The 24881-nt window shown below is 43.8% G+C and overlaps 2 protein-coding genes and 1 pseudogene across 3 annotated transcripts; 2 read left to right on the top strand and 1 right to left on the bottom strand.

The window, feature by feature from the left end:
• Positions 1-2875: 2875 nt before the first annotated feature.
• LOC120702976 lies at positions 2876-8374 on the top strand (annotated as a pseudogene).
• A 3760-nt stretch (positions 8375-12134) lies between these two features.
• LOC120702973 (MACPF domain-containing protein At1g14780-like) lies at positions 12135-16576 on the top strand. The gene is made up of 8 exons (XM_039986968.1): positions 12135-12565; positions 13071-13312; positions 14264-14465; positions 14573-14656; positions 14830-15013; positions 15258-15427; positions 15511-15575; positions 15676-16576. Exons 1-8 carry the CDS (start codon positions 12263-12265, stop codon positions 16307-16309), a joined length of 1884 nt encoding a protein of 627 aa, XP_039842902.1. The 5' UTR covers positions 12135-12262; the 3' UTR covers positions 16310-16576.
• A 648-nt stretch (positions 16577-17224) lies between these two features.
• LOC120702974 (microtubule-associated protein 70-3) lies at positions 17225-23764 on the bottom strand. Of its 2 annotated transcripts, XR_005686638.1 has the most exons (12): positions 23361-23764; positions 23154-23239; positions 20707-20772; positions 20460-20630; positions 20103-20273; positions 19837-19992; positions 19598-19744; positions 19355-19426; positions 18613-19167; positions 18339-18520; positions 17508-17860; positions 17225-17414 (listed from the first exon to the last, which is right to left on the bottom strand). XR_005686638.1 is itself a non-coding variant. In XM_039986969.1 (11 exons), the coding sequence occupies exons 1-11, from the start codon at positions 23521-23523 to the stop codon at positions 17821-17823; spliced, it is 1809 nt and encodes a 602-aa protein (XP_039842903.1). In that variant the 5' UTR covers positions 23524-23764; the 3' UTR covers positions 17416-17820. The 2 variants fall into 2 exon arrangements, 1 of the variants encoding a protein (XP_039842903.1); XM_039986969.1 differs by lacking the exon at positions 17225-17414 and having other exon boundaries at positions 17416-17860.
• Between the last annotated feature and the right edge of the window lie 1117 nt (positions 23765-24881).

Here is a 24881-nt window from a genome sequence, read left to right as displayed (position 1 = left end):
AACACTTTTTCTCTCTCTGCCCGTGGGCTTAGTCAAACTTTCTCTTGAAAGACTATAAAATGTTGCCATCCCAAAGAAAGAACAATCTAGGTTTCTCCATGCGTTGAGATTGACACTTACTTCACGAGATTATTGTAGTGTACTCCGTCCCTTTCTCGCCTATGTACATATAACGACATCGAGCATTACCAACTGTTTATCATGATCATACTGTTACTGTCATTAACTCTCTATTCACCCCGGCCTCAATCTTTTTTTTCTCTGAGTCGCAAATCATCATCAAGTTCAAAACCATTCACTTTTCTTGGACTCACATAACCACTGCAGAATTAAACACCGAGGCTGTCCTGTCACACACGAATTGAAGAAGTATGTGAACAATAATGGATTAATGGATCAGGACTGCATAGGCACTTTTGCCGATCAGCATGGTTCATATGCACGGCAAGGGATGGAACACCGGAAGTGGCCAGGCAAAGCAGAGGATAGAAACTGGTCACGGAAAAGCCTGAGCTACGTAGGGCAGTCCGTGATCTATAGGCGTGTGCAATTGGGCTGGGTAAGGCCCCGTTTGGGAGGGCTTCTGGAGCGGCTTCACGAGCGGCTCCAGGTGAAGCCCTCCCAAACGTTTGTTTTGTAACCGGCTTCACGTGTGAAGCCGGTCCTGAAGCCATCGGCGACTTACACAGGCAAGGTGAAGCCATGAAATCGTGGCTTCACGCGGCTTACACATCAATCTAACAAGTGAAGCTGTTTTGCCAAATATTTTCTAAAACGGCTCCAACTCCACCAGAGAAACCGCTCCATCTGAGAAGCCGGAGCTGTTTTTGGAAGAGCCGGAGCCCTGCCAAACAAGCCCTAAATAAAGCTGCTGTGTGCACACATGCATGGCTCTGCAAATGGCGCATGACGTGACAGACAACCACGGAAGCCCTGTCACGTTAAGGCGTGCTTTTGTGCGTGCATGCTGTGGCCATTAGAATGCCAATAAAGGGATCATTCTTGTTTAGTCGTCGGCCTATTAAGGCAGGGTTCACGTTGGCCAGGACTGCCGAATCTGGTTACTTTGCTAGTTTCCTTCCCCAGGCGTGTACTCTCCCCAACTGAAATATACTGCTGCATGGTGCAGCCAAACTTTTCTCTTTTCTGCACAATTCTCTGTATGGCATTCAGGGAATTTACTCATAGATATGACTCTCTCTGACCCTGTAGAATTATATATACAGAAATAAAATATCTACTTTTTTTAGATTCTTCTACTATGATTGGAGCTTAGATCATCCACATAAAAGCATAGTCAAAGTAGTGACATGCATGCAAACATTGTAATTAGTTATCTCTTTCTACAGGAAGCTTAAATTTTGTTTACTAGTTTATTTAATTACATACTGGGATCCCACTGTAAAAAGTAATTGAATATTTGAAGTGCACGCCCATTGGATACCTGGATACTGGAGAAATCACGAACACTCCATTGACTACGGAGAGGCCACTGGCCAGAGATATATACAATCATATCCATTTCGTGCGTTTACCAAATACCAAACACGCATAAGCAGTTTGTCTGCCACATTATTCTGCGCTTGTGGGCATTGTCATCCGATTAGTAAAAAAATTAGCGCGATGCAATCTTTCTGATGGCTGCTTTAGACGTCTAGGACCCCACATTTGGTTTCAGTGGATGGACTGGATCGGATCAGCCCTGATGTGTTTTGTGGTCACCGTAAATTCAGAATAATCTTTTTGGCATTTTCAAGAAGGTTGGAGGAGTTAAAAGGTTTAATTTGCAGGTGCGCCCTGGGGAAAGATTTACCCATGGCAGTCCAGTAGAACGTTAAGTTGTCCAATTCTTGTCACTTGTAGTGGATGGCGTAAGTCGCCAAAAAGGTGCCATCTTGGCTCTGTATGCACCGGGAACAAAAAGAAAAGAAAAAAACAGAGCCATGCGTGACTACTAAATGTTGTTGCCATTTCTACAGCTTCACCCATAACTAAAAGTAATCTAGTTTACATTTGTACTAATAACATGTTGCTGCTAGCTGCTACATATCTACCCCCCCCCCCCCCCCCACCACCACCACACACACACACACAACCTCGCCATTCAAAAGGATGGTTCTGTGGTTCACTGAAACCAAATATTTGTCCAGCTAAAAGGTTGACATCAGAATTTGCATTATGCTAATTATTTAACATGTGTGGGTAAATAAAGGAAAACATATGGGTGAAGTGCCCGTGATGGTGTCAATCATAGGGGTTCTGATGGAGATCCTTTGTCTTTAAATTTTTAAGAGGAGAGATGAGAGAATCATTTGTTAGATCAAGATTAAATATATTAAGTTGCATGCACCAACCAATTCAATAAAAAAAAACTTAAATTGATGGGATATCAGGATTAAGTATATTGAGTTGCATGCACCAGAATTCAACGAAAAAAACTTAAGTTGATGGAGATTCACTTATACTAAAACTCTCCCACACGTGCATGCTCACTTATGCCTAAAATGTGGAATTTAGGAGTCAGCTGCGGGTATTTTATTTAATTGCACGCGCTAGGATTTGAACTCAAAACTTCTAGTCCTGATATCATATTGAGTTGCACTTGCACTCATCAACCAATTCAGCCTAAAAACTTAAACTGGTGGAAGGAGATGAGCAGTTCACTTCTACTTCAACAAAACACCTTAAATATTTAGCCCCACACACCCATAAGTCGAGAGCGACAGGCTCAAATTGACTTACTGGAAGAGGCGGCCCAATAACTTCAGATTTAATCCAAAAGCAAGCCCACCGCTCACCCTAGGCCCGTCGTTTCTACAACAGATCGTAGTGGGCCGCGCCGACAGTCTCCCTCAAAGGCCGCCGAAGCTCACAAGTTCCTTCGAGGTAACCGGCGAAGGAATGGCTCCTCGCCGCCAGCGCCGGGGCCGCCGTCGGCGCGCTTTCTGCAGCCGCGGTCATGAATCTTCGCTCGAGGTAACCGGCCTAACTTCCCCCTTCCCGACGCCAAGCCGGACCTGAGTGACACGGAGCGTTCTGCTGACGCTCGCTTCGTTTCGACGGTTGCAGATCCAAGCGGAGAGAAGGGTACGTGCGGGAGTTGCTGGAATCGAATGGAGTCACGGCTGGTGCGGGTGCGATTACCTCCTGTTGGTAGTTTAGCAGTGGGAAAATGATAATAATTCAAGATTAGCTTGTGTATTTGTTGTTGACATTTGTTACTTGGTGGTGTTGAATGTGTTTTACCAAGTCCTGGTTCCTTAAATTGTTCTTTTTCAACCAGGCAACGCTCGGTCCAGCAGGCAGCTGGGTGCCATTGGTAGCTCCGATCTTCTCTCAGATGAAGTGGTCTCTGAGCAGCTTACAAGGTTTGCATTTGTTTTCTTCCCCTAGTAAAGTTATGGAGCGAGGCCTTAGCTACAGAGCATCTTTTGATATCTGCTTGATTGACAAAATTAATTGTATTTTGATAATTTACAACCAGTGAATTCCACATTTTGTTTCTATAGGTCTACCAATTCAGATATTCACATTGCTTTGTATGCTACTTCTTGATGCCATCGGCGTTTTATGCTTTTCGTCTTTAGAGATTGGTATTGTGCGGAAAGTGATATAGCATGTGCTCCCTCTTTCTGTGCATAGCTTACTACTGTCTTATTGACATTTCACTTGTTAAGTTCTGGATTTTCTGTTCAAACTACACAACTGCCACACATTTCAAATATCTGGAGAACTGTAACATGCTCAAGCTATTACTGTTTAATGTTTTGTGTTTGTGGTTACCAGTATATGTTAATTTTCTGTATTCTAGGAATATACAGTTTTTTGGCATGGACTCTCAGAAGAAAGTGACTGAATCCTATGTTGTAGTCATTGGTCTTGGAGGGGGTTGGCAGTCATGCAGCTTCAATGCTCCTGAGATCTGGTGTCGGAAGGTTGCTCCTTGTGGATTTTGATCAGGTATAGATTTGAGTGTTCCAGAGGTGGATGCATGACGTAGTTGTGAAATCTTGAGTGCACTTTGGTTATGTTTGATTATCTAGTTAAAAAACATATTTTATGGTTTAAAACCTAAAATCTTGTTTGATTAGGAAGGATTTAACCAGGACTGAAAAAACTTATTGACTAAGATTCATACCGTGAGCTTTATGTAAAACCAATCTTAAGTTATTTTGCCCAAAACAAGATATCATCTCCATGTTATGAACAGCTAAAGGGCTCATCTGACCATGGTCTATTCTAAACTTACCGGAACAAAATTGCAACTTCAAATTGGTTTCTTAAAACTAATAAAAGCAAATTTCTCTAAACTTGTTTGTTTCTGATTAACCCACATGGTCTGAATTACCACTTAAGTAGTTGCACACTAGCACTAAGGTTTCTTTTAGTGAATTCTCAAACATCTAGAGTTTATTTGACCACACTAGTGGAATGCATGTTCTCCATGCTGGCATGGTTTCCAAATTTTCTATCCAAATCAAATCTAGAATCGCCGAATTGTCTTTCATCTATTGGGTGCCCCTGCATTATCAATTAAAACTAGGATGCATATAACCATTGGAAACATTTGTACTGGGCAGCTTTTACGGAAGTATCAAATGGGTGGGTGCACATTACATTTTTATAAGTAACATCTTGCATTTATAATAGGTGGACATTAACAAGGCACTCATGATATGTTGAAAGGTCTAACTGTCATCACTAAATCGACATGCTGTGGCAACCAGAGATGATGTTGGGACTCCAAAAGCATTATGCCTCAAGAAGCATTTTTCGATGATATACCCAGAGTGCCAAATAGATGCAAGAGTGCAATTGTATGATCCATCATCTGAGGCAGAGATTCTTTCTGGACAGCCTGACTTTGTTCTCGATTGCATCGATAACATTGATACCAAGGTAATAAATACTAATATTGAAACTTCTCCTTTCACTCTTCCATAGGTGCTTCCATTGCATTTCACATGCTTAGATAGAATACTCAGGCCTTGTTTAGATGCGTAAACTTTTGGGTGTAAAGCACTGTAGCACTTTCGTTTGTATTTGGTAATTATTGTCCCACCATGGGTTAACTAGGCTCAAAAGATTCGTCTCGCAAATTATAGACAAACTGTGTAATTAGTTATTTTGTTTAACTACATTTAATACTTCATGCATGTGTTAAAACATTTGATGTGACGGGGAATCTTGTAAAGTTTTGGAATTTTGAAGGGAACTAAACAGGGCCTCAGGCATGGCAGTTCTTCAAATCCTTTATAGACATTCTGTTTTGTTTCAGCTGTTCTTAATACTCATGCAACACCATATGCTTTCAATTTGATGAAATAATATCTTGGCAGTACTAGACTACTAGTCCCTATGTAAACTTAAATTTCCCTTACCTCTGCGTTTTCTGATTATCAAGCAACACAAAGCTATATTACATAGATAGTTTTAACCTAATTTTTGTATTCCAAATTGCTTTTTCAAACATCACTGCAGGCTAGTCAACATTTTTCTTTGTTATTTGTAACCATAGTTCTTAAGGCGTCGCCTAGTCGTCCAGGCGAAAAAAAATGCTGGGCGTCCATGGACACCTTACCATAACAGCAGCAAAGTGAGAGAGGGAGGGAGGGAGAAGGGGGAGGAAGAGGAGAAAGAACTTCCTGCTAGCTCTGGCGTCGATCCGACGGACAGCAACCATCTGGAGAGCGTGAGGAAGGGAGGGAGAAGGGAGAGGAAGGGAAGGCTTCCCTGCTGGCTCTGGCGGCTGGCGCCGATCCAGCAGGTAGCGGCTCATCTGGAGAACTTGAGGGAGGAAGAAGGGAGAGGGAGAGGAGGGGGAAGCTTCCTGCTAGCTCCGGTGAGGGAGGGAGAAGGAGGGAGAGGGCGAGGGCGAGGAGGGAGAGGAGCGGAAGGCAGCCGCCGCCGCCGGCAGTGACTCGCGAGCGAAGGGTGGGCGCGTTTGAGAGTGTTCGGGAGAGGGGAGCTAGGTCAGGCCTGGTGGGGATGTGGGGTGGTGCTTGGGCTTTTAGTGGGCTGGACCAAGTTGTCTCCTTTCTCTTATTCTTTTTCCTTTTCTCCCTTCTCCTTCCTTCTCTTTTTTCTTTTTCTCCCTACATCCTGCTGCTATAAGGCGTCGCCTCGCCATGCCGACGGGGTCGCTCGCCGTGCCTCGCCTTAACGCCTTAAAAACATTGTTTGTAACCATTAGGTGGCACTCCTTGCGGCTTGCGTGCGCAGAGGTTTAAAGGTGCTTTCGGCAATGGGGGCTGGAGCTCGAGCTGACCCCACCAGAATTCGTGTTGCAGATTTGAGAGAATCAAGCAATGATCCCCTCTCTCGATCAGTTAGTTTGATACTTCTTCCAAATTTTTAAATAATTCTGTCCCTTTGTAAGCTGCCATTCCATCATTTACTGACATGTGAAGATGTGCTGCAATTGTTTTGTTGCAACTGCTATTTTTAGTTGAGGTACCGGCTTAAGAAGGAACACGGAATTGAAGGCGGGATACCCGTAGTTTTTTCATTGGAAAAGCCAAAGGCAAAGCTACTTCCCTTTCAAGCTTCAAAAGAAGAGGAAACTCCATCAGATTATCAGGTCAGCTCCCCTTGGGCTTGCATTCACACCCTCCTGGCTATTTGATCCATTTTTTATAAACCCTTTTCTTTGTGATTTTCTGAATAAAGAGTTTACATGACAAGGAGTCGACTAAATTCCTCTAAAGCACCTAGTTGCTTATCTACGTCTGAGGTTCATGACTACTGAATACTGACAACATGCTGTTCATTATTCCACAGATTGTGCCAGGGTTTAGGGTTCGCATTATCCCAGTGCTGAGAACCATCCCTGCAATATTTGGTCAAGTTATGGCCTCCTATGTGGCTACTCAGCTTGCTGGATTAGATTTTCAAACTGAGCCAGTCGTTAACCTGGATTTGGATCATTACCGTATACTCCATCAGCGTCTTATTGAGCATGAGGAGCTGATATATGGGACGGCCGAGCAAGTTCTGGTACTCTGTTTCTTGCTATCTGATGTCATAACCTGAAAATAAGATATTTTCTTCTAGCATTATCAAATGAGGTGTTATTTATTTATGCCAATTATGACCAAACTTGTATAAAGTAATTCGTCACCTTCAGTATTGTGGCATTTTTTTAATAAATTTGTAACATTATCTTTTAAAATTAAAGGTAGATGCTGAAGAGGTAATGTACATCGTCAAGGAATTGTGGTGTGGTCGAAGTGCTAGAGACCAAAATCAGAAGGATACTGGGCGGAAAATGTGGAGATCTGTCAATGAGCTAATGCTTGTTAGGTACGCTTCCTTGTCTATCTGATATTGTGGCTTGGGATGCCAGTTATGTTGCCTTTTGTGCCGCTGCTTAAGTTCTCTGGAGCAAAAATCAATTTCGTGTAGGGTAGCAGCTAAACCCCACTTGCTTATATCTGTGTGTGTGTGTGTTTTTTTTTTTTTGAAAAACTGCTTATATCTGTAGTGGAGGGTGACTGTTGAACCATTAGCTAAGAAGGCTATACCGAACATGTTGAATTATGAGACAATAAAACAGTTTGTCATCGTTAATGTGTTAAATTTCAGTGAATTTACACTTTTAAGAATCAGTCCTGTAATTATTGTTTGTGCTTTATTTTGTTAGATGGGACAAATCAAAGGGCGTGTTTGGGACAGCGTTTGCGGTGCTTTTCCGCAGAAAACGCAGAAAAATCCCGCCAAACGCTTCGCTTCCAACGCGCTTATTCCAGCCGCATGCGAAGGCGAAATGCGGGATTTGAACTGGGCGGCAAAAAATCGCAGAAGCGAGCTCGCGGCCGCGTTGCGCTTATTCCGCTCGCGCTTATCGCCCATGCAGTCCCAAACAGGGCCAAAGCCTGCTGGTGTGTCGAACTTAATACTCTAATCATACACCTTGTTTCCCAAGAGTACATATGTTAAGATTTCTCCTGTTCTCATGGTTCACCTTCTCGTTTCCCACAGGCTGACGCCCATGAATCCACCACACTTGATCAGATAAAAGAAAAGGAACCTGAGTTCTACTCTATGGTTTCGCGTGTGCTGAAACGAGCTGAATTGGAGTTTGCTTTATGAGTGGGCCGCTGATCTAATTGGGGTTTGCTGCTGCTGTCCGCTGATAACCTCGGATCAACCAGTAGTTCGAGCATTAATATTCAGTTTGGCGTGGCGGGTTCCGTATCTGGGAGTACCCTGATCAATATGCTAAGATGAAAATGATGTGCCAGTTTGGTTTTCTGCAGTTGCCATCACGTTGTGGTCGGCTATGTATCGATTTTCTGTGCGAATCTTATCCTGTACCCAGCCAAACCAAGATGTTTTGGTGTGATATGTTGCGCAGAGGCAGTTTTGATGCGACTGTGATGTGTTTGCCACCTACATCGCCGATAAACTCTGAACTTTCCTTGCATGATTTGCAAGGAAATTCCTGCAAAGTCCAGCAGAGACCTGAGGCAAGGGGTCTTGCAATGGAGACAAGAGACCGGATCCGCTGCCGGGTTCGCCAGGGAGACTGGAAGCGCGGCGTGCGTGCGGCTGCCGCTGCCGCGTCTTCCGGTGGGAATCTAGTGGTTCCTACCGAAATCTCATTCACTCCGCGGCGCCGTCCACGCCTTTTCCCCAAGACTAGGTCATGGCCTCATGGTGATTGGTTCGAAGCTATGTTGGGTCGTGTCTCTTCCTTACAAAGAAAAAAAATTGTTGTGTCGTGGTGCCTCACTGTGTGATTGGTTTGGTTTACGAGTGGAATGTTGGGACCATGGCAAGCTGACTGCGGACCTGGTCTGGTCCGGTTCTGGAGAATCTAGTAGTGCCGTCATGTGAAACCCAGCTTTGGTGCGGAAAAAAAAAACCGGTAGTGGCCTCAGCGTGAGCTTAGGCGTTATTGTTTACCAAATCCTTCACATTTAACGCTGCCATTTTTCACGAGTGAGACACGCGCACAGTAAAGTAGGAAACATTTGCTCTTTCCTTTATGTTTTTACTGGTCGCTATGCTTAGGGCAGTCCTAATGCAGACTCCACTCATGGAGTCTTAAGCCTCAAAAACTCCATCACAAGAAACTATACTTCCCAATGCAAAATGTGTAATAGTAGTTTCTATACATAAAATCATTTATTATTTTTCTTCCATCACAAGATCCATGGATTCCACGCGGTCCTTCACAATGGGAGTTTCCCTGGCTTCTTGGGCATCGAAGGGCGCGTAGACTTGAGGTCCTATTTAGAAATCAAGTCTTGTTTTTTCCTTCTCTCTTCAATAATTAGAGTGCCACATCAGTAAAAAATCTATAAATAGAGGACCATAAATATACTTAGACTCCATGGTAGAGTCTGGGTTGGGACTGCCCTTATCAATTAGGGGGCCAAACCTTGTGTTTGAAACTTGGTATGTCTCATTAACGTTCTTTCACGATGTGCTAGTCAACATGCATGATGACTTTCTCAATCATAGTATTTATTGGTCCAGTCTCCCTCCCATAGACATTCATAGAGTATGGTGCTCTTGCATGCGTCCTATGATGAGTGCATGTCGTGTTTCATAAAAAGAAATAGAATAATGTGCCTAAGATTCTATATTTAATTGTGAATTTGAAGCTTTTTGGGGCTCTTTTTTAAAAGTCCCTTGCAGGTGAGCCGGTGTGACCTGAAAATAAGTTACCGCCAACAATTGGTCGGTTAACTACAAGAAATCCTGGATTGTTTCTCAAATCTCAAAAGAAAAATCATATGCATAAGATGATAAAGACAACTAAAAAATTACACGAAGTGTAGGTTCTCTTTCTAACATATACTTTTGGTAAGAAGAGTGGGGAGACCGAACCATTGGAATAGGTGGGTATGAGTGGTGGGTGGGGGGGGGGGGGGTTGGTAAGAAGAGTGGGGAGACCGAACCATTGGAATAGGTGGGTATGAGTGGTGGGTGTGTTTGGGGGTGGGTGTGGGGGGGTGGGGTGGATAAATAGAGATGTGAAGGATATATGAGGAAATAAGTTAACATCTAAAGATGATGTACTGCATTAGGGTTCGTATAGTGAGAATTTAGAAAGCAATGGGATTAAAAGGCCAAAATGTCCTTGTCTAAGCTTTATTTAATTGCCAACATGTACATTATATATATATATAAAGCATCTCATTTGTGTCAGGAGCCATGTTTAAAGATCCATGCTCTGCCAGAAACACATGTACCATGAAGCTGACTTGATTACTAGAATAGTATTGGAAACATTCTAGATCGATGTAAACAAATTGAACTTATATATCAATGATGCGAACAAATTGAGGTTATTCGTCGGGCTTGACTAATCTCAAGCAAATTTTGAGAGAACTTGTCTCCACGTGCTGGTAACAGAAACAGGGGACATACGATGTATGTGGAAACTGAAACGCATATGCTAGAATTTTTCATTGAGTTTACCGAGTTTTCTCAGCGTTGATGTATACTAGTAGCTCAAAGAAAATTTCACATGAATTTCTGTCTGATCATCTTTTGTTTGTTGCAAAATTGAAATACAAGAGATATTTGAGAAATTTGATAGTATAAGTCTGCCCAAAATTAAAATTAAAATTAAGTAAGAGTAGTAGCATTACTCTGCACAGACCATTTTAGGGATGTATGGATCTTCAGCCAAGCTTTCGTGAACAGCGTCGTACGTGCATACATGCACGGTTGCGTGCCTTGACACCGAAGCTGTTTGAATTTTGGTTAGGTAATACGTAAGATGTTACTCAGGAAGCTTCAAGGACGGTGACTATGAATCATCGCTGGCGCCTGGCGGCTCGCCAGAATAATGATTCGTGGAAAAACTGTGAGTTGTGTCTCAGCGTGGTAGTAAGCTTGAGCAACAGAAAAAAAATTATTTAGGAGTGGAAGAAGATGTTGACCATTTATTGTTTGCCTGCTCCTTCGCCACAAGATGTTGGCAGAAGCTGCACATTCAGTGGGATTTATCTCTTGACATTCATTCCAGAATTATGCAAGCCAAGGATTCATCTCCACTTCTTTTCTTGATTGAAATTCTCCTGATTGCTGCTTGGGAAATTTGGAAGCTCCGAAACACAGTTATTTTTTAGGGTGTTTGACCAACCTTTCACCTTTGGACCGTGAGGTTCAGAGACCAAGTGCAGCTTCAACTTCTTCATTTTAATCATGATAGAGCAAATTTAGTTAGAGTTTGGTTATCTTCCTTCCTTTTAAGTAGACTTTGTATAGGCGCTTCTCCCTCCCCTTCCTCCTTCCTTTTGTATGTATTCTGAACTTTTGTACGAACCTCCCCTAACCCTCTTTTTTATTGAAATCTGAAGCACTGTGGAGGAGTTCCTTCAAAAAAAAAACAGAAAAAAATTGCTCTGCTTATAACCTACTAGAAAGGCTGGGCGGTGGCAGTGCAATCTATAGGATGCCAAAAGTTATCACCTCTAGTTGACATAGCCGTTAAGTCCAACTATCACTGATAATCAGAAAATTATTGGCCAACACATTTTTTTTGGATGATTTTTTATAAAAAAGTGAATTTGACCAAAATTTATTCAAGCTTATCCATTATATCGATATGGAAGTATAGTTCATACGTCATAGGTGACAGAATTAACACAATGACATGAAAGGTTCCCATAATATTGTTTTCTTTTTGTGCATCAATTTCCTTTTTGTTTTCTTTTGATCTACCCTGTTCAGATGGACGGCTTTAGCTGGGCTGATGACCGTTGCACAGAGCCAGCTTGTGACCGTTGTCACACAAGGTACTGTAGCTACAGTGCGAAACCAGCCACCAGCCCAGCCACTCCTCTCCAACGGAACAAACCGACAATAGTTGCTACTAATAATGTTGATTTTCTGATTGCATGAAGAGAACTTGAAATATGGAACATTTCATTACTACTGTACCAGTGGTCGTCTGGTAATCTCTGGTTGAAGCTCTATATACACCCATGTCCTCACGAATGAACTAGTGGTGGAAGCTCTCCATAAACAAGACATTCTGATGCCTTTGGCGGTGCCCATCAAGAAGGGGTAAAATTTGGTCCCCAAAAAACAATGAACAAAAGGGATTCCATTCAAGAATATAATGAGCCAAAGGACATAAAATATTTAGAAGTCAACCTAGGCTAACCCTTTTCCAGTTCCCATTGTCACCACCTCTCCCTTCACCTCTGCTTCCCTCTCTCTATATAAACCAAACCCCAAAAGTGCCATTTCATTCGCATTCGGCAGCTACCACAGGTTTGTCGACGCATCGGGAGAAGGCATGGCCAGGATCAGAGAGGTGGCCGCCAGGGGAGAGATGCCGGGAGGCGATGGCGCGGCGGCGGCGGCGGTGGAGAAGGCGGTGAGGTGCCTCGGCAGGGGGGTCGACATGGCGGGCGACCTGAGGCTGAAGCACTGCAAGGATGCTGGGGGCTGCCTGGTCCTGAGGAGCGGCGAGAAGAAGGCGGCGGCGGCGAAGGTCGTCGTGCCTGGCTTCGGGGTCGCCGCCGATGTGCCCGCCGACGTCAAGTGCGGCAAGGGCGATCGCATCAGGTTCAAGTCCGACGTGCTCGAGTTCAACAAGGTTTGTTGCTGCTTAGCACCTTCATTTGGTTTTTTTTTAAGAATACCTGAACCAAATCAGCATTTCCAGAACGTGGGAAATTTGGTTGCAAATGATTTCAATTTCAATTGAAGTTGAGTACGAACCAAGTTCTTTTGTAAAAAAGATACGTTTAAATGCTTGGAAAACACTTTGTCAATATTTCTTGTTCTCGCTGCAAGTTTGTTTCACAATGAAGTTTTTGTCAGCTAGAAATTAACCAACGCCTTGTACAATATCCTGAATTCCTCACAATTTCTTCCATCCTCCATGCAAGTCAAACTCAATTTCTCTTAAAAGGATGAAGAAGTCAAAACGTAATTTCTGATCAAAATAATAAAGGGGAGCATATATAATGAACAATACACTTTTTTGTCTTGACCAAGCCGATCATGCATTGAAGAAATTATTATCCTCTCTCGTCAAAGCAAGAACGAAGAAATTTCTAACAAAACTAATATTATCTGCGCAACCTTGACCTGTGCAGATGTCTGAGGTGTTCAACCACCGGAATTCGCTGACGGGGAAGATCCCGTCGGGGCTCTTCAACTCGTGCTTCGACCTGGAATATAGCTCATGGGCTGAGGACGCCTCCGCCACCAAGTGCTTGGCGTTCGACGGCTACTTCATCTCCCTCCTCGACCTCCGGCTCGACTGCCAGCCGCTCGCCCTCGCCGACCACATCGTCCGTGCCGTCCCGGCGGCATGGGACCCGTCAGCCATTGCAAGGTACGGACCGGTACGGTCACAGGCACCTCATCGGCGACTACTTGATCTTCTCTCAATTTTACGACACTGCTGGGTCTAATGGACGTTGCATTCAGACATTGACATCACATCATTCAATAGGTTTAAAATTATTTTTTTAAAAAGAGCATTAAGGTTAATAAAATTGTATTGCAGCGGTATGAAGTGAATCAATTAGCAACAAGACAAAGTTTTAAAACTGTAACTGCCTTTGACTCTTAATTTCTCGCAGACTACGATGTTTGTGGCATTAAAATTAAAAGCATAAGAATGAGAAAATTTTCAGTCTAATTATATTATTTTTGTAAAATAAATTTATATTAGTGAGGCTAATTATTGGTCAAATATTACACGATTTGATCTTGAGGTGCATGCACGCTTATAGTTTTGGATAGCGAGAGTAGTACTTGAGGGATTGGCTCAGCTCTTAACCTAATCCGGTGACCAAGCGCTTGGTTTTGTCACTTCCACGAGTGCAAAATCGTCCACACCGCACGTTAGCCATGCGGTGTGGAAAATCGTATGCATGGGTGGAAAGAACCAGAGCAGGCAAGAAACAGCAGCCTGCAAGTTGTAGAATGCCGAGAAAGCAACTTGCAGGACTTGGACTTGTTCTATCCTTCCATGTCTCATATCTGAACATAAGCATGCATTAATTCAGATGTGTCACATCAATGTGTGTGGTTCAAAGAAATGAAAAATAAAAAATAAAGTATGTTTCTATCAATGTTTTGTTAAAAGACTATTGTCATTCTTCTATACAGTGTTTGATAAACTTTCACCATTACTAGCTAGAAAGTACAAACTTAGCAGCAAGTTCTCTGAAAATGTCACAATTGAGGCACTGACTATACAAAAAAAAAAACAGAACCAGATGATTTACTCACAATCCGTCTCAACATCAATTTCACACGCTCTGAAAATGGTGTGCAGTTTCATCGAGAAGTACGGAACTCACATCGTTGTTGGACTAAGCTTGGGTGGCCAGGATGTGGTGTATGTGAAGCAGGACAACTCGTCTCCACTGTCCCCATCTGAGATCAAAGAGCACTTGGACACGCTAGGCGACCAGCTGTTCACCGGGGCATGCACTCTGCCCCATTCAAACCGCAAATCCAGGGACCACAAAATTAAGGTTAACAAATAATTTCCATTGATGTCCAAATCAAAGTTAAGTGTATTATATCAAAAAGATGAACTGAAATGTGCTCGAACTCTCTCTCATTGCTCTGATGGCAACAGGTTCCTGAGGCCTTCAATGTATTTGGTGCCCATGTGACACAGCAAAGGCTTGAAGGAATGATTGCTCCAGTGTCCTGCAAAGAGGTATTGTAAATTTTTTTTACTCAAGTTTCAAGAGGTATTGTAGTTAGGTACTTTGACAAGTTGCAAATAACAGTTAGGGAGCTGTAGAGGCCAGGACATAGGTTATTCCAGTGACTGGAGAATCTTCAGGTTTCATACAGTGCAACTTCTAATTGTTAACTGAACTGATCCAGGGTGTGACAGTCATACACTCCAAGAGGGGAGGGAACACAGCAGCGAGTGACCACTCAGAGTGGCTGCTCACTGTGGTGACAATGCCGGAAGCAATCAACTTCAAGCTTGTGCCCATCACATCCCTTCTCAAGGGAGTAACTGGTGTAGGCTTCCTGTCTCATGCCATAAACCTATATCTCAGATGTAAGATCTTCTTCTCACCCATTTAGCTAATCCATCTGCTAAGTGCATAGAAACTTAGAATGAACTTGAAGAATCGGTGCAATCGGTGAAATGAACCATAAGCTATACCTCAGCAGAAGTGAAAGCAATTCAGCAAGAATGATATTCCTTGATATAAGCTGTGCTTATTTTGTTTTGCCATCCATCCATGCATGCTATGTTGCAAATCCTGAAAGTTTACGATCATGCCACTGTTCCTTAACAGATAAACCTCGAATAGAAGAACTGAGCTACTTCCTGGACTTCCAGCACCACAGATTGTGGGCCCCAGTACTCAGTGACCTACCACTTGGTCCCTGCTCAAACCGACAAGGTGCTAGCCCGGCCCTGCACTTCAGCCTTGTCGGTTCAAAGCTGTACGTCAGCTCAAGCGAGGTAAAAATAGCATCGCCTCATTAACTCTGAACACGTCCAATAAAAATCACTCACATTAACCATTTGGCGAAACTGAAATACAGGTGATTGTTCCAAGATTACCGGTCACCGGCATGAGATTGCATCTGGAGGGCCAGAAAAACAATCGGTTAGCAAAATCCACTTCCAGTCTCTGTTCTTATATTTTCTCTGAAATGCCGGCTGAACATACTGCATAACTAACCCGAGAAACTTCACACCAACATCAGACTAGGCATCCACCTGCAGCATCTGTCGAACACCCCAACGTTCATCGACGCAAGATCAGCCAAGCAGCCGGTATGGCGCGGATCAGAGACGATCTCCGACGAGCGGTACTACGAGCCGGTCCAGTGGAGAATGTTCGCCCATGTCTGCACGGTGCCGGTGAAGTACGACCCTCGCTGGGACAGCGCCGCCGCCGGCGGCTCGCCGGCGGCGTACGTCGTCTCCGGCGCTCAGCTGCACGTCAAGGCTCACGACTCGACCAACATACTCCACCTCCGGCTCCTGTACGCCGAGCTGCCGGGGCACACGGTGGTGCGCTCCAGATGGGCGCACAACACGGTGAGGCTTTCGGGCAAGACGAGCTTCCTGTCCATGTCGTTCGCGGCGTCTTCGGGCGCCGCCGGCGAGGAGCAGCGGCAGCCGGCGAGGGTTCACATCGACTCCGGTGTGTTCGCCGGAGGGCCACCCGTGCCCGTCGGGGCCCAGAGGCTGCTCAAGTTTGTCGAGACGTCTCAGGTGACCATGGGGCCTCAGGACAGTCCTGGATACTGGCTGGTCACCGGCGCCAAGCTGGATGTTGAGAAGGGGAAGATCTCCCTCCACGTCAAGTTCTCCCTGCTTGCTCCAGTTTCTTGACGTGGTTCTAGAAGAACTTTTTTTTTTTGGAGCATCAGGTTCTGGAAGAACTGTACAGTACTCTGCTGCTAGGAGAAAAGTAGGGGATTCCTTGTCGCCATTCACCTTCTCATTTTTGTCACAGAACCATATCTGCAGAATGCCAAAAGTAGGGCATTCTTTGTGCAGTAATGGTAATAAACATGAGTGATAGAATTACCTACAAATCGTAGGAATACTATCATGGCCTAAGATATATGCAAGCATATAACCTGCTACTTACAGCAAGCCTGCCTTCTGCATTGTATTACACGGCCTGAAGAGTTCTATCAGTAGAGGAACCGAGGAAGGAAGAAACCACGAAGATATAGAAATTGGAATAGTGTATATATAGCAGAGGGCCCTTCCTCTCTGAGTAGCTATGGGAAGAAACCAGTTCGAGTTCTTGCTGAATATTTGTGGGGCCGGTGAGAGTCACTTTTTTTGGGAGGATAATTTAGCTAGCTACGGTTTGTTAGGGTAGGAAAAATGGATGGGAACATATCAAGTGCAAACTATCCTCTCCGTGCAAACTTCAATCTGAGCTACTGATCAACATCCAAGAGGTACGAAATGATTGAATAATTTTACAATTATAACTGCCTGCCCTTGGATTGGGTAATCACACTCTTGCACCCCCCCCCCCCCCCCAAAAAAAAACAAAGTTAGCACATAGAGATTAATTTGCACATGATATGTTCAAATTTAACTATTTGGTGGAGATGCAAATGGATATATACAGCTGTCTTGCTACTTCTCCCTGAATTTTCTAGTCCTCTTGGGCTAAAATTCAGGTGCCACATCTGGCAGCAGAACTTCGAAAAGAAAGGGCTTGGCAATCCCACATGCCCGTTAATACTTCTGTTTGTAATCCATGCACGCCTCTGCATGCCTCCATTTGCAGGCACTGATGTTTGATTCGACATATCATACCACGGGGGAAAGAGCATAGTTTTGAAGAGCCATCTCAATGACAACACGACCCAGAAGCATACCATGCAAGAGGATTGTTACATACACCAGCTGCCACTTGATGCGCAACATATGCAGATCGAGTGACCACGTTATCAAGTGAACTCCGACATGCCTGAAGCCATGGAAAAAAAATTCCAACCCGAACACAGGGCAATTAGAGCAGCGGCACCAAAAATGCGAGGATACAATATTGAATATTCACAACCTGGGCAACAGGGTCCCCGCAGATCCGCAAGATAAGACATGCCAAGATCGCCCAGCCTATACAAGCATCAGGTGCGCTGCCTGGACTAAACGAAACAAGCACGCGCCACAACCCGCAAGGTTAGAAACCTCAGGTCCACTCCTGCAATGGCTGCACCTGATCCGAGCCTACTCTTACCCTGATCTAGGTATTGTAGGGTCATCTCATCTGTGCTATGATTTTAGCCACAAAATTCATAGGATCGGAATGAAAGAAATACAGGGTGGAACAGAAAGGATCTATCCAAGAATGCTGCCTGGTGTTAGTGCTGCCGTCACTGGAAGTTGCGCATCGACCCACTTCGTGGTGCGTTTCTGCAGGCATCGAACAGAACAGAATGTAAGAAAAAAGAAAAATCTTGTACAATGACCTTTCCTTGGGGTAAAACAGTGTTGATGTTGAGCCAGCTTCCACCAGTTTATAAGTCAAGCATCTATGCTTTTACAAGAACACGCAAGAATTCTGCAGACTTAATATACAACTGTAACATTGTACTTCTATTTATCACAATTAATATGACATTACCTAGAGCATACATGGCATGATAAGCATGGAGAAATAGAAACTAAGAGAATATCTGAACATATAAGTGAAAGTTCGCAAGGAATAAAATAAATAACATACATGGGTAGTGGAGAAAACAATATATAGCATACTTGCTGGTCAACTTCTTCCAAGATATTAGGCTAACTATTAGCTACTTGTGATTAATCAAATATCCAAAGAATTGAGCATTTCAATAATAAGAAGATCATAGTTCCATAAAAACCATTAGCATTCCTAAAAATGTACCTTCCAGGAAGCAGCTGTGAACTTCCAGGGCTTTTTGTACCAAGCCGCTTGGCTCTAATTTCTTGTTCTTTATTGGCACGCATAGCTGCAACTTCTTTCTCCATGGCTGCAACCTCTCGTCTCACCTTTTTAGCCTCCACTTCCATTGCTTTGTTTAAGGTGTCTACTTTCCTTGATAAAAACTACAGGGCAACAATAGATAAGAAAACTTCATAATTAGTATATAGCTTACTATTCATTAAGTGCAAAAATAAGAGAAGAAATAGCTGCATACCTCAATAGCATCATCCTTATCTTTTAGACTCTGATCCTTTTCATGGCATGATTTTCTCAAAGAAATCACCTCTTTTTGCAGCATATCATACAGGAAACCAGAGACTGTCTCACTTGAGTTGTTATTTGTGGTTTCATTACTTTTCTCATCTGCATTGCTGTCTGTGCTCTCATCTGCATTCCCCTTCCAACTGTCGTCACTCTCCTTATCTCTAACAGCATCTGTAGATCTGTTGAGTAAATGAGCTCCATTTCCATGGACCTTTCCCCTATCTAGTGACCTAGATCCTCCATCAAATGACTTCGAAGTGCCTTTAGCATGTTTTAGGACAAGGCTGCTGCTTGATGAAAGAGATGACCTTGAATGAAAAGATGGCAACCTCCTAGACAACATGCCATTTGGTGACAATTTAGACATATTATCAGCTCCACCAAGTGATAACCGGCGGGAAGGGCCATTGCTAAAGCTCTTCCCTTCGGTAGGTGGACGAGTAGAGCCACTTGGAAGCCCCCTTAGTCCATCTTCTAATACTTTCAGACGTAACTGATATTTTTCCTGAGTTAATAAAGATGCAGAAGCTTAGTCATCCGAACTGATTCACTTACAAAGATTAGAGTACATTATAATACAAATGCTGTAACAGATTCGATTTATAAGTCAAGCTAGAAAGCTAGAAAGCTAGTAAGCAAGCAACAAGCAGGACACAACCAGTCTTCTCAACTGTAAAAAAAAAATTATGCACCTTTAGTTGAGCTTCAGATCGTGCTGTACGTTCTGCAACAGCAAGCTTATCACGAAGTTGTTGCATTTCCCCCTGTAGAAACAAGAAATTATCGAAGGATGGTACATATCACATGATACTCAAGAAAAGAACCTTGTCCAAGAGGTGGTACATTTAGTTTCACCAATGAACAAGCATTGAGTTGCATAGTTGCATGCCAACAAAGTACATTTGTAAAGAAAAGCCATAGTTTAACTATCACACCTGCAAGAACCTACGCTCTTCAAGCCACTGTTTGACTGGCATCACTTTGTCATTAGAATCTTTCCACTCATTGGCAACAACAGTGGCAACCCTATTTGCTGTAACTTTAGCACGTGCCAGTTCACGGTCAAGTGTTCTCTTTTCTTCCTAACAAAATCATAAACATAAATAAGCATGAATCAAGTATTCATAAGGATTTTATGGCAAAAGATGCAACCAGACTAAGGATAGATTATTACACTCATTTCTTGAAATCTGCGCTCGTAATCTCGAACGACATTAGCTTTTACACCACCTTGAAGTACAGCCTCTTCCAAATCTCTCACAGTCTGGCTAAGTTTTTCAACTTCTGCAATCTTTTGACGATGCAACTTGTCCAAGATTTTATTTTCTTCCTGCCATGCAAGGAAAATTAATCGATTAAGCAAAAAAGAAAAACAATTCGACTGGAATGACCGAGTTATTCTCTTTTCATGACAGGAATAAACCGCATGCACCAACTTACATGGCATATCTCGATTTGCTTGATCAACTCTTGGTTCTTATTTTGCAAATCATCAACCATAGCAGCTTTTGCCATAGCAATTTGCACAGTCCTCTCTGCTTCTAGCAGTGCTGCCTCCTTTTGTTTTGTTAGACGATCCAATGCTCTGTTGTCATCCTGGAGCTTTGAAATCTGAAAAACAAGGTAACTTGTCATGTACTTTGCCCACATCAAATACATGACAAATTGACAAGGGAAGTTCGATGGCCCAGGGTGACTGGACCAAAGTAGTAAAATAGTTGCCAATTATAATGGAAACCTAGAAAGACATCTGCACAACACAAATAAAACAAGTGGGTATAAAAGACTTGGTACTACCTCCTGCCGAGAAAGCTTTAGTTCAGCTTCAAGAGGTGCAAGAATGGCTTCAATTGGTGGCATGTCGTCATCCTTTTGGGCTGCATGTACTCTTCGCAAAGTTGCTTCTGCTGCAAACTGAGCAGCCAATGCTGCCTTTTTCTCATCATTTATCCTTTTAACTTCAAGATTCTGTAAGTGTTTTTTACTTCATTAAGCACAATCAAGAGAGGGAGCAAGCAAAAAGCACAGGCCGTTAAATAGATACTTTGCTTTCTAGGAGAGATTCTGTCAGCTTGAGTTTCTCGTCCATCTTCTGCAATTCATCTGTTAGCTGCCACCAAAATAGAATCATATTAGAAACAAAAGGGAATTATTTCCACCCAAGCTTTTGTGTGTTACCAACAAAAGAATACATATAACCAGTAATTCAGCAATGTATTTCTTTCATGAAACAGTGAAACAAAAGGGAGTTATTTCCACCAGGTTTTTGTTTGTTACCAACAACAGAATACATATAACCAGTAATTCAGCAATGTATTTCATTCATCAAACAGTGAAGGAATTTAGAGCGCACATTAGCTGGAACACTTCATCCACTATTCTTTGTCGAGTGTGCTATTCTTTATGCAACACTAAGTGCAGAGGCATGAAATCAGAACATTTCATGATGATAAGGAAGTGGACTTGACTATTGTTCTTGGCAATCAATGTATACTCTTAGCAACCAAAGTGTACTTGAGAGTCAAAATATCATAACATTAAACAAAATACAACCATAGCTCAGTGACTCCCACAAAAGCAACCTTGTGCGCTAAGATCACTAAACCAAACTATTAATAATTATGTACAGCACACCTGAAAAGCATACAATTAACTTTGTTTGGCATGAAAGCAGCAAATTGCATGCCAAGGAGAAATTACTTCTGATTGGAGTTACCAGCATTTTGAATATAAAGAGGCAACCAAATTCTGGTGTTAAAGATAACTTTAGTGATCCAGCTGAAGCTCAAGGACCAATTTATGAGAGCCATTTGGTTAATTAATTAGTAAGAGGGGGGCAACAGAATAAATTGCAAATACAGCCTACAAGCATCTGTGTTTTAAACCTTGTATTGGTATTACTGTGAAGGGTTACCTGAACAAATGCTAAATTATGTTGATTAGACACACTGGAATGGAATCATAAACCAAGTGAAACCAAGGTCCATGAAATATATTTGGGGATCTACGAATATCTTAGAAATATGATGATGCAGTAGAATATATACAAGCCCAGGTGTTCTCTTGACTCTTGATGGCAGGATGGTAAAAAAAATGTATGAGCTCAGAACAGGACTGGAAATCTGAAGCTAACCATAGCAGAATCTTAAAAAAAAATCTTAGAAGAAAGTGGTTATGAGTTGTAAGTTATTGTAACAATACAATCATACAAGCATTGGGTCTTTGTACCATAGGCCAACGAGAACAGGTTCTCCTGGATTCTCTGCCAGTGTTTTTTCTTAACAGAATTTGATAGTGTTAGCGCGCCCCACCTAGCCAACCCGACCATAAAACCCAGGTGTTATAGTGGGAGGGGTAGGGGCTTTTATCCATAGTCCATCATTCTCTCTACGGCGTGCGAGCCTGGCGTAGCCCGCAGCAGGTCTAGTGCCCGGCGTAGCCCGCAGCAGGTCTCAGCACACGAGAGGCGCAGGGGAAATCGCACAGCGGAAATGCGTGGCCAGGCGGGTTCGAACCCGGGACCTTTGGCTCTGATACCATGTTAGCGCGCCCCACCTAACCAACCCGACCATAAAACCCAGGTGTTATAGTGGGAGGGGTGGGGGCTTTTATCCATAGTCCATCAGATAGTTTTGGCCAGATTTGGCAAGCATTTGGTTTAACATCAAATTTCTGAAACATTCCCTTGCCAGGTGAAACTTTAATTATTTTCGTGGTAACAATTGGACAACCCATGGGTTTATTGGTGACAAACTACGGTACAGCTTGTTGGGCCAAATTTTGCTTCAAACCAAACAGCCTATGAGTTCCAAAAAGGTCACCAAGGCCACATGAATAGAAGACAATGCTGCACACAACAAATAAGTTCCAGACTGTGGGAAAAAGAAGAAAAAATATTTGACCTTGACACAACATTGTCTGGGAACAAATTCAATCCATGAATTTTTGTAGCAAGTTCACTTTTGGGCAGCCTTTAGATCTTGACGCAACAAGTTTTCAGAAGCTAATAGCAAAAGAAAAGAAAAAAAAAAGATGGAGGATCGATATAAACACATCAATGCCTTCAGAAGTTCAGATTGGACAGACACTTCTCTCCCGCAGTTAGTCACATAAGCTAGCTCAAGAGCCCAAGTTATCGAACTGAGCCAAACAATTCACTGTGCTAAATTCCTAGAGACGTCCAGTTCTTTGGACTAAAACTATAGTTGGCCACACCTAGCTTTGTTCTTATATCTGTTTTTGTTTTCTTATCCTGAGGACTGGTCAAACCTAGCTCATACGTCCACCAAAGTTGGCTATTTCCCGCAATCAACATCACTTGGCGATCCAATCCGGAGGCAATGGGCATCCCAAAAATAGAAACAGATGATTCCTCCTCTTATTTCTCACACCGAACTCCTTTTCTGTGGGCTTTTTTCTCTCACTCAAGGGATTGAAGACTATATAATCGGCATGGTAGCACGGTAGAATGTGGAAACAATTGGGGCTTACCTCCTCGACGGCCTTCTCCCGCGCCCTCTCCGACAGCCGCAGGGCGCGTATCTCCACCTGCGCCTCCCCGAGCTCCCTCTCCTTATCTGACAGCAGAAAACCGTACAAAAAAAAATCAAGGCTCCCTTCCAAAACAAAACCCGTAAAAGCCGCTGCAATAAGGGAAACAGCAAATCACGCAATGAGGAGATAGATCATCAAACCGACCCCTCAGCTCGTTCTCGAGGCGGGTGAGCTCCACCCTGACGGGATCCGAGCCGTGTATCAGCGCGATGAACTCGTCGGCGTCGAGGCTGGCCCGCACGGGGCCCCGCCGCCGGGACGGGGCCCTGTGCAGCGCCGCATTCCCGTCCTCGCCGCCGTCGGCCATCCCAGATCTGAGTCCCTCCCCCTCCTCCGCGCGCCGCGCCCCAGATCCCCTGACCCGCCTCGCGCCCGCCGGCCCCTCCCGGGGACACCGAGGCGCCCGCCTCCCGCGCCGCGGCCGAGCACGGGGGATTCCGCCCCCTGCTCCCCGGCCCCGCCGATTGGAGGGGAAACCCTAGCTCCAGCGCCGCTCCTCCGCGCCCTCGTCAGTCGTCACTGCGCGTGTTGCTCTACCAGTGGCAGCTGCTGCGGTTGCGGGTGTCTTGCTGGCTGTTAAGAGCCGGGTTTTTTTTAAAAAAAAAAAACACCCGGGGGAGGGACGGGACGGGAGGAGTTTTTTGGATTTATCTTAAGCACAGGGGTTGATTAGATCATTAGATCAGGGTTAATCGCGACGGGGCGGGGCTAGGCTAGTAGGCACATTTGACCACCCACTGTTTGGTGCTGGTCCGGTTTAAACTTGTCATTTACGGGCACGTAAAGATGGGTTCGAATCAAAAGCACGCTTTGATAGTTGCTTGCCATTGCTTTTTCAAATAAATTTGAATAAGATAGGGGATTGTATAGCTAAACACAATCGATCTTGTCCAGAGGAACATTAAGTTCAAATGCATTTCAATAAAGCTCAAAATTTCCAGATTGCTAAAGATGCTCTTTGTCATGGTTTAGAGTCCGTGGGAAGTTAGTTGTAGTAGAAAATACTAATTGAGCATTTTTTTTTCCCTATACTTGAGATTGGAAGCTCTACTTGTGGGCAGAAATGGTGAAGTATTTATGCAAATCATAATTGAACAACTAAACTCCAAGGCAAAAGAAAATGGAGGAGTGTGACATCTCAGCTTTGTTAAGTGGGACAGTAGGCCAAATTAAATAGTATTGGGCCGTAGTACTGTAGCAGGCGGGGAGTACTGTAGCTGCGAGTGCAGGGACGCCGAATTGGGCCGGGCCTAATGCCGGGTAGTGTAGCACAGGGTACTGTAGCTGCGCGGGACACTGTTCACCCGAGGCTTAGTCCCATATCGGTTACCGATGCTGAGGCAAACCAGCTTAAATAGCTGAGCCTGGTAAGGCTATTAACTCCAGTTGTAATTTTTTGCGCGAAGCGAGGACGAAAGCGTAAGAGAGTTAATTAGCAGGTGTGGTTCACTCAACGTGTAGAGTGGATCTTAGCCGTTATCCCGGGCCGGGATGTTACTCTGGTATCAGAGCCGACTCTCGCAGTTTCACGGGTAGGTGTGGGTCACGGACCCAGCATGTACACGGGCGTGTGCGAGTCAGTACGCGGGCATCGGGGATGCGCCGTTAGCACTGGACGCTCATACGTGTACATGTGTTGATTGGCACCACGACATACAGTCGTGA

Source organism: Panicum virgatum, chromosome 4K (assembly GCF_016808335.1).
Source record: "Panicum virgatum strain AP13 chromosome 4K, P.virgatum_v5, whole genome shotgun sequence".
In the NCBI taxonomy this organism is placed as follows: Eukaryota; Viridiplantae; Streptophyta; class Magnoliopsida; order Poales; family Poaceae; genus Panicum; species Panicum virgatum.
The sequence above is the reverse complement of the archived record's forward strand: the minus strand, read 5'-3'. Positions and strand labels throughout refer to the sequence as shown.

Excerpts from the sequence above, each read along its gene's own strand:
- LOC120702973 (XM_039986968.1), top strand. The coding sequence starts at position 12,263 with ATGGCCAGGATCAGAGAGGTGGCCGCCAGGGGAGAGATGCCGGGAGGC. Across the intron at positions 13,313-14,263 it reads GACCCGTCAGCCATTGCAAG|TTTCATCGAGAAGTACGGAA; the intron begins GTACGGACCGGT and ends AATGGTGTGCAG. Across the intron at positions 14,657-14,829 it reads CTCCAGTGTCCTGCAAAGAG|GGTGTGACAGTCATACACTC; the intron begins GTATTGTAAATT and ends GAACTGATCCAG.
- LOC120702974 (XM_039986969.1), bottom strand. The coding sequence starts at position 23,523 with ATGGCCGACGGCGGCGAGGACGGGAATGCGGCGCTGCACAGGGCCCCG. Across the intron at positions 23,240-23,360 it reads CCTCGAGAACGAGCTGAGGG|ATAAGGAGAGGGAGCTCGGG; the intron begins GTCGGTTTGATG and ends TTCTGCTGTCAG. Across the intron at positions 20,274-20,459 it reads TAAAGCTTTCTCGGCAGGAG|ATTTCAAAGCTCCAGGATGA; the intron begins GTAGTACCAAGT and ends CTTGTTTTTCAG.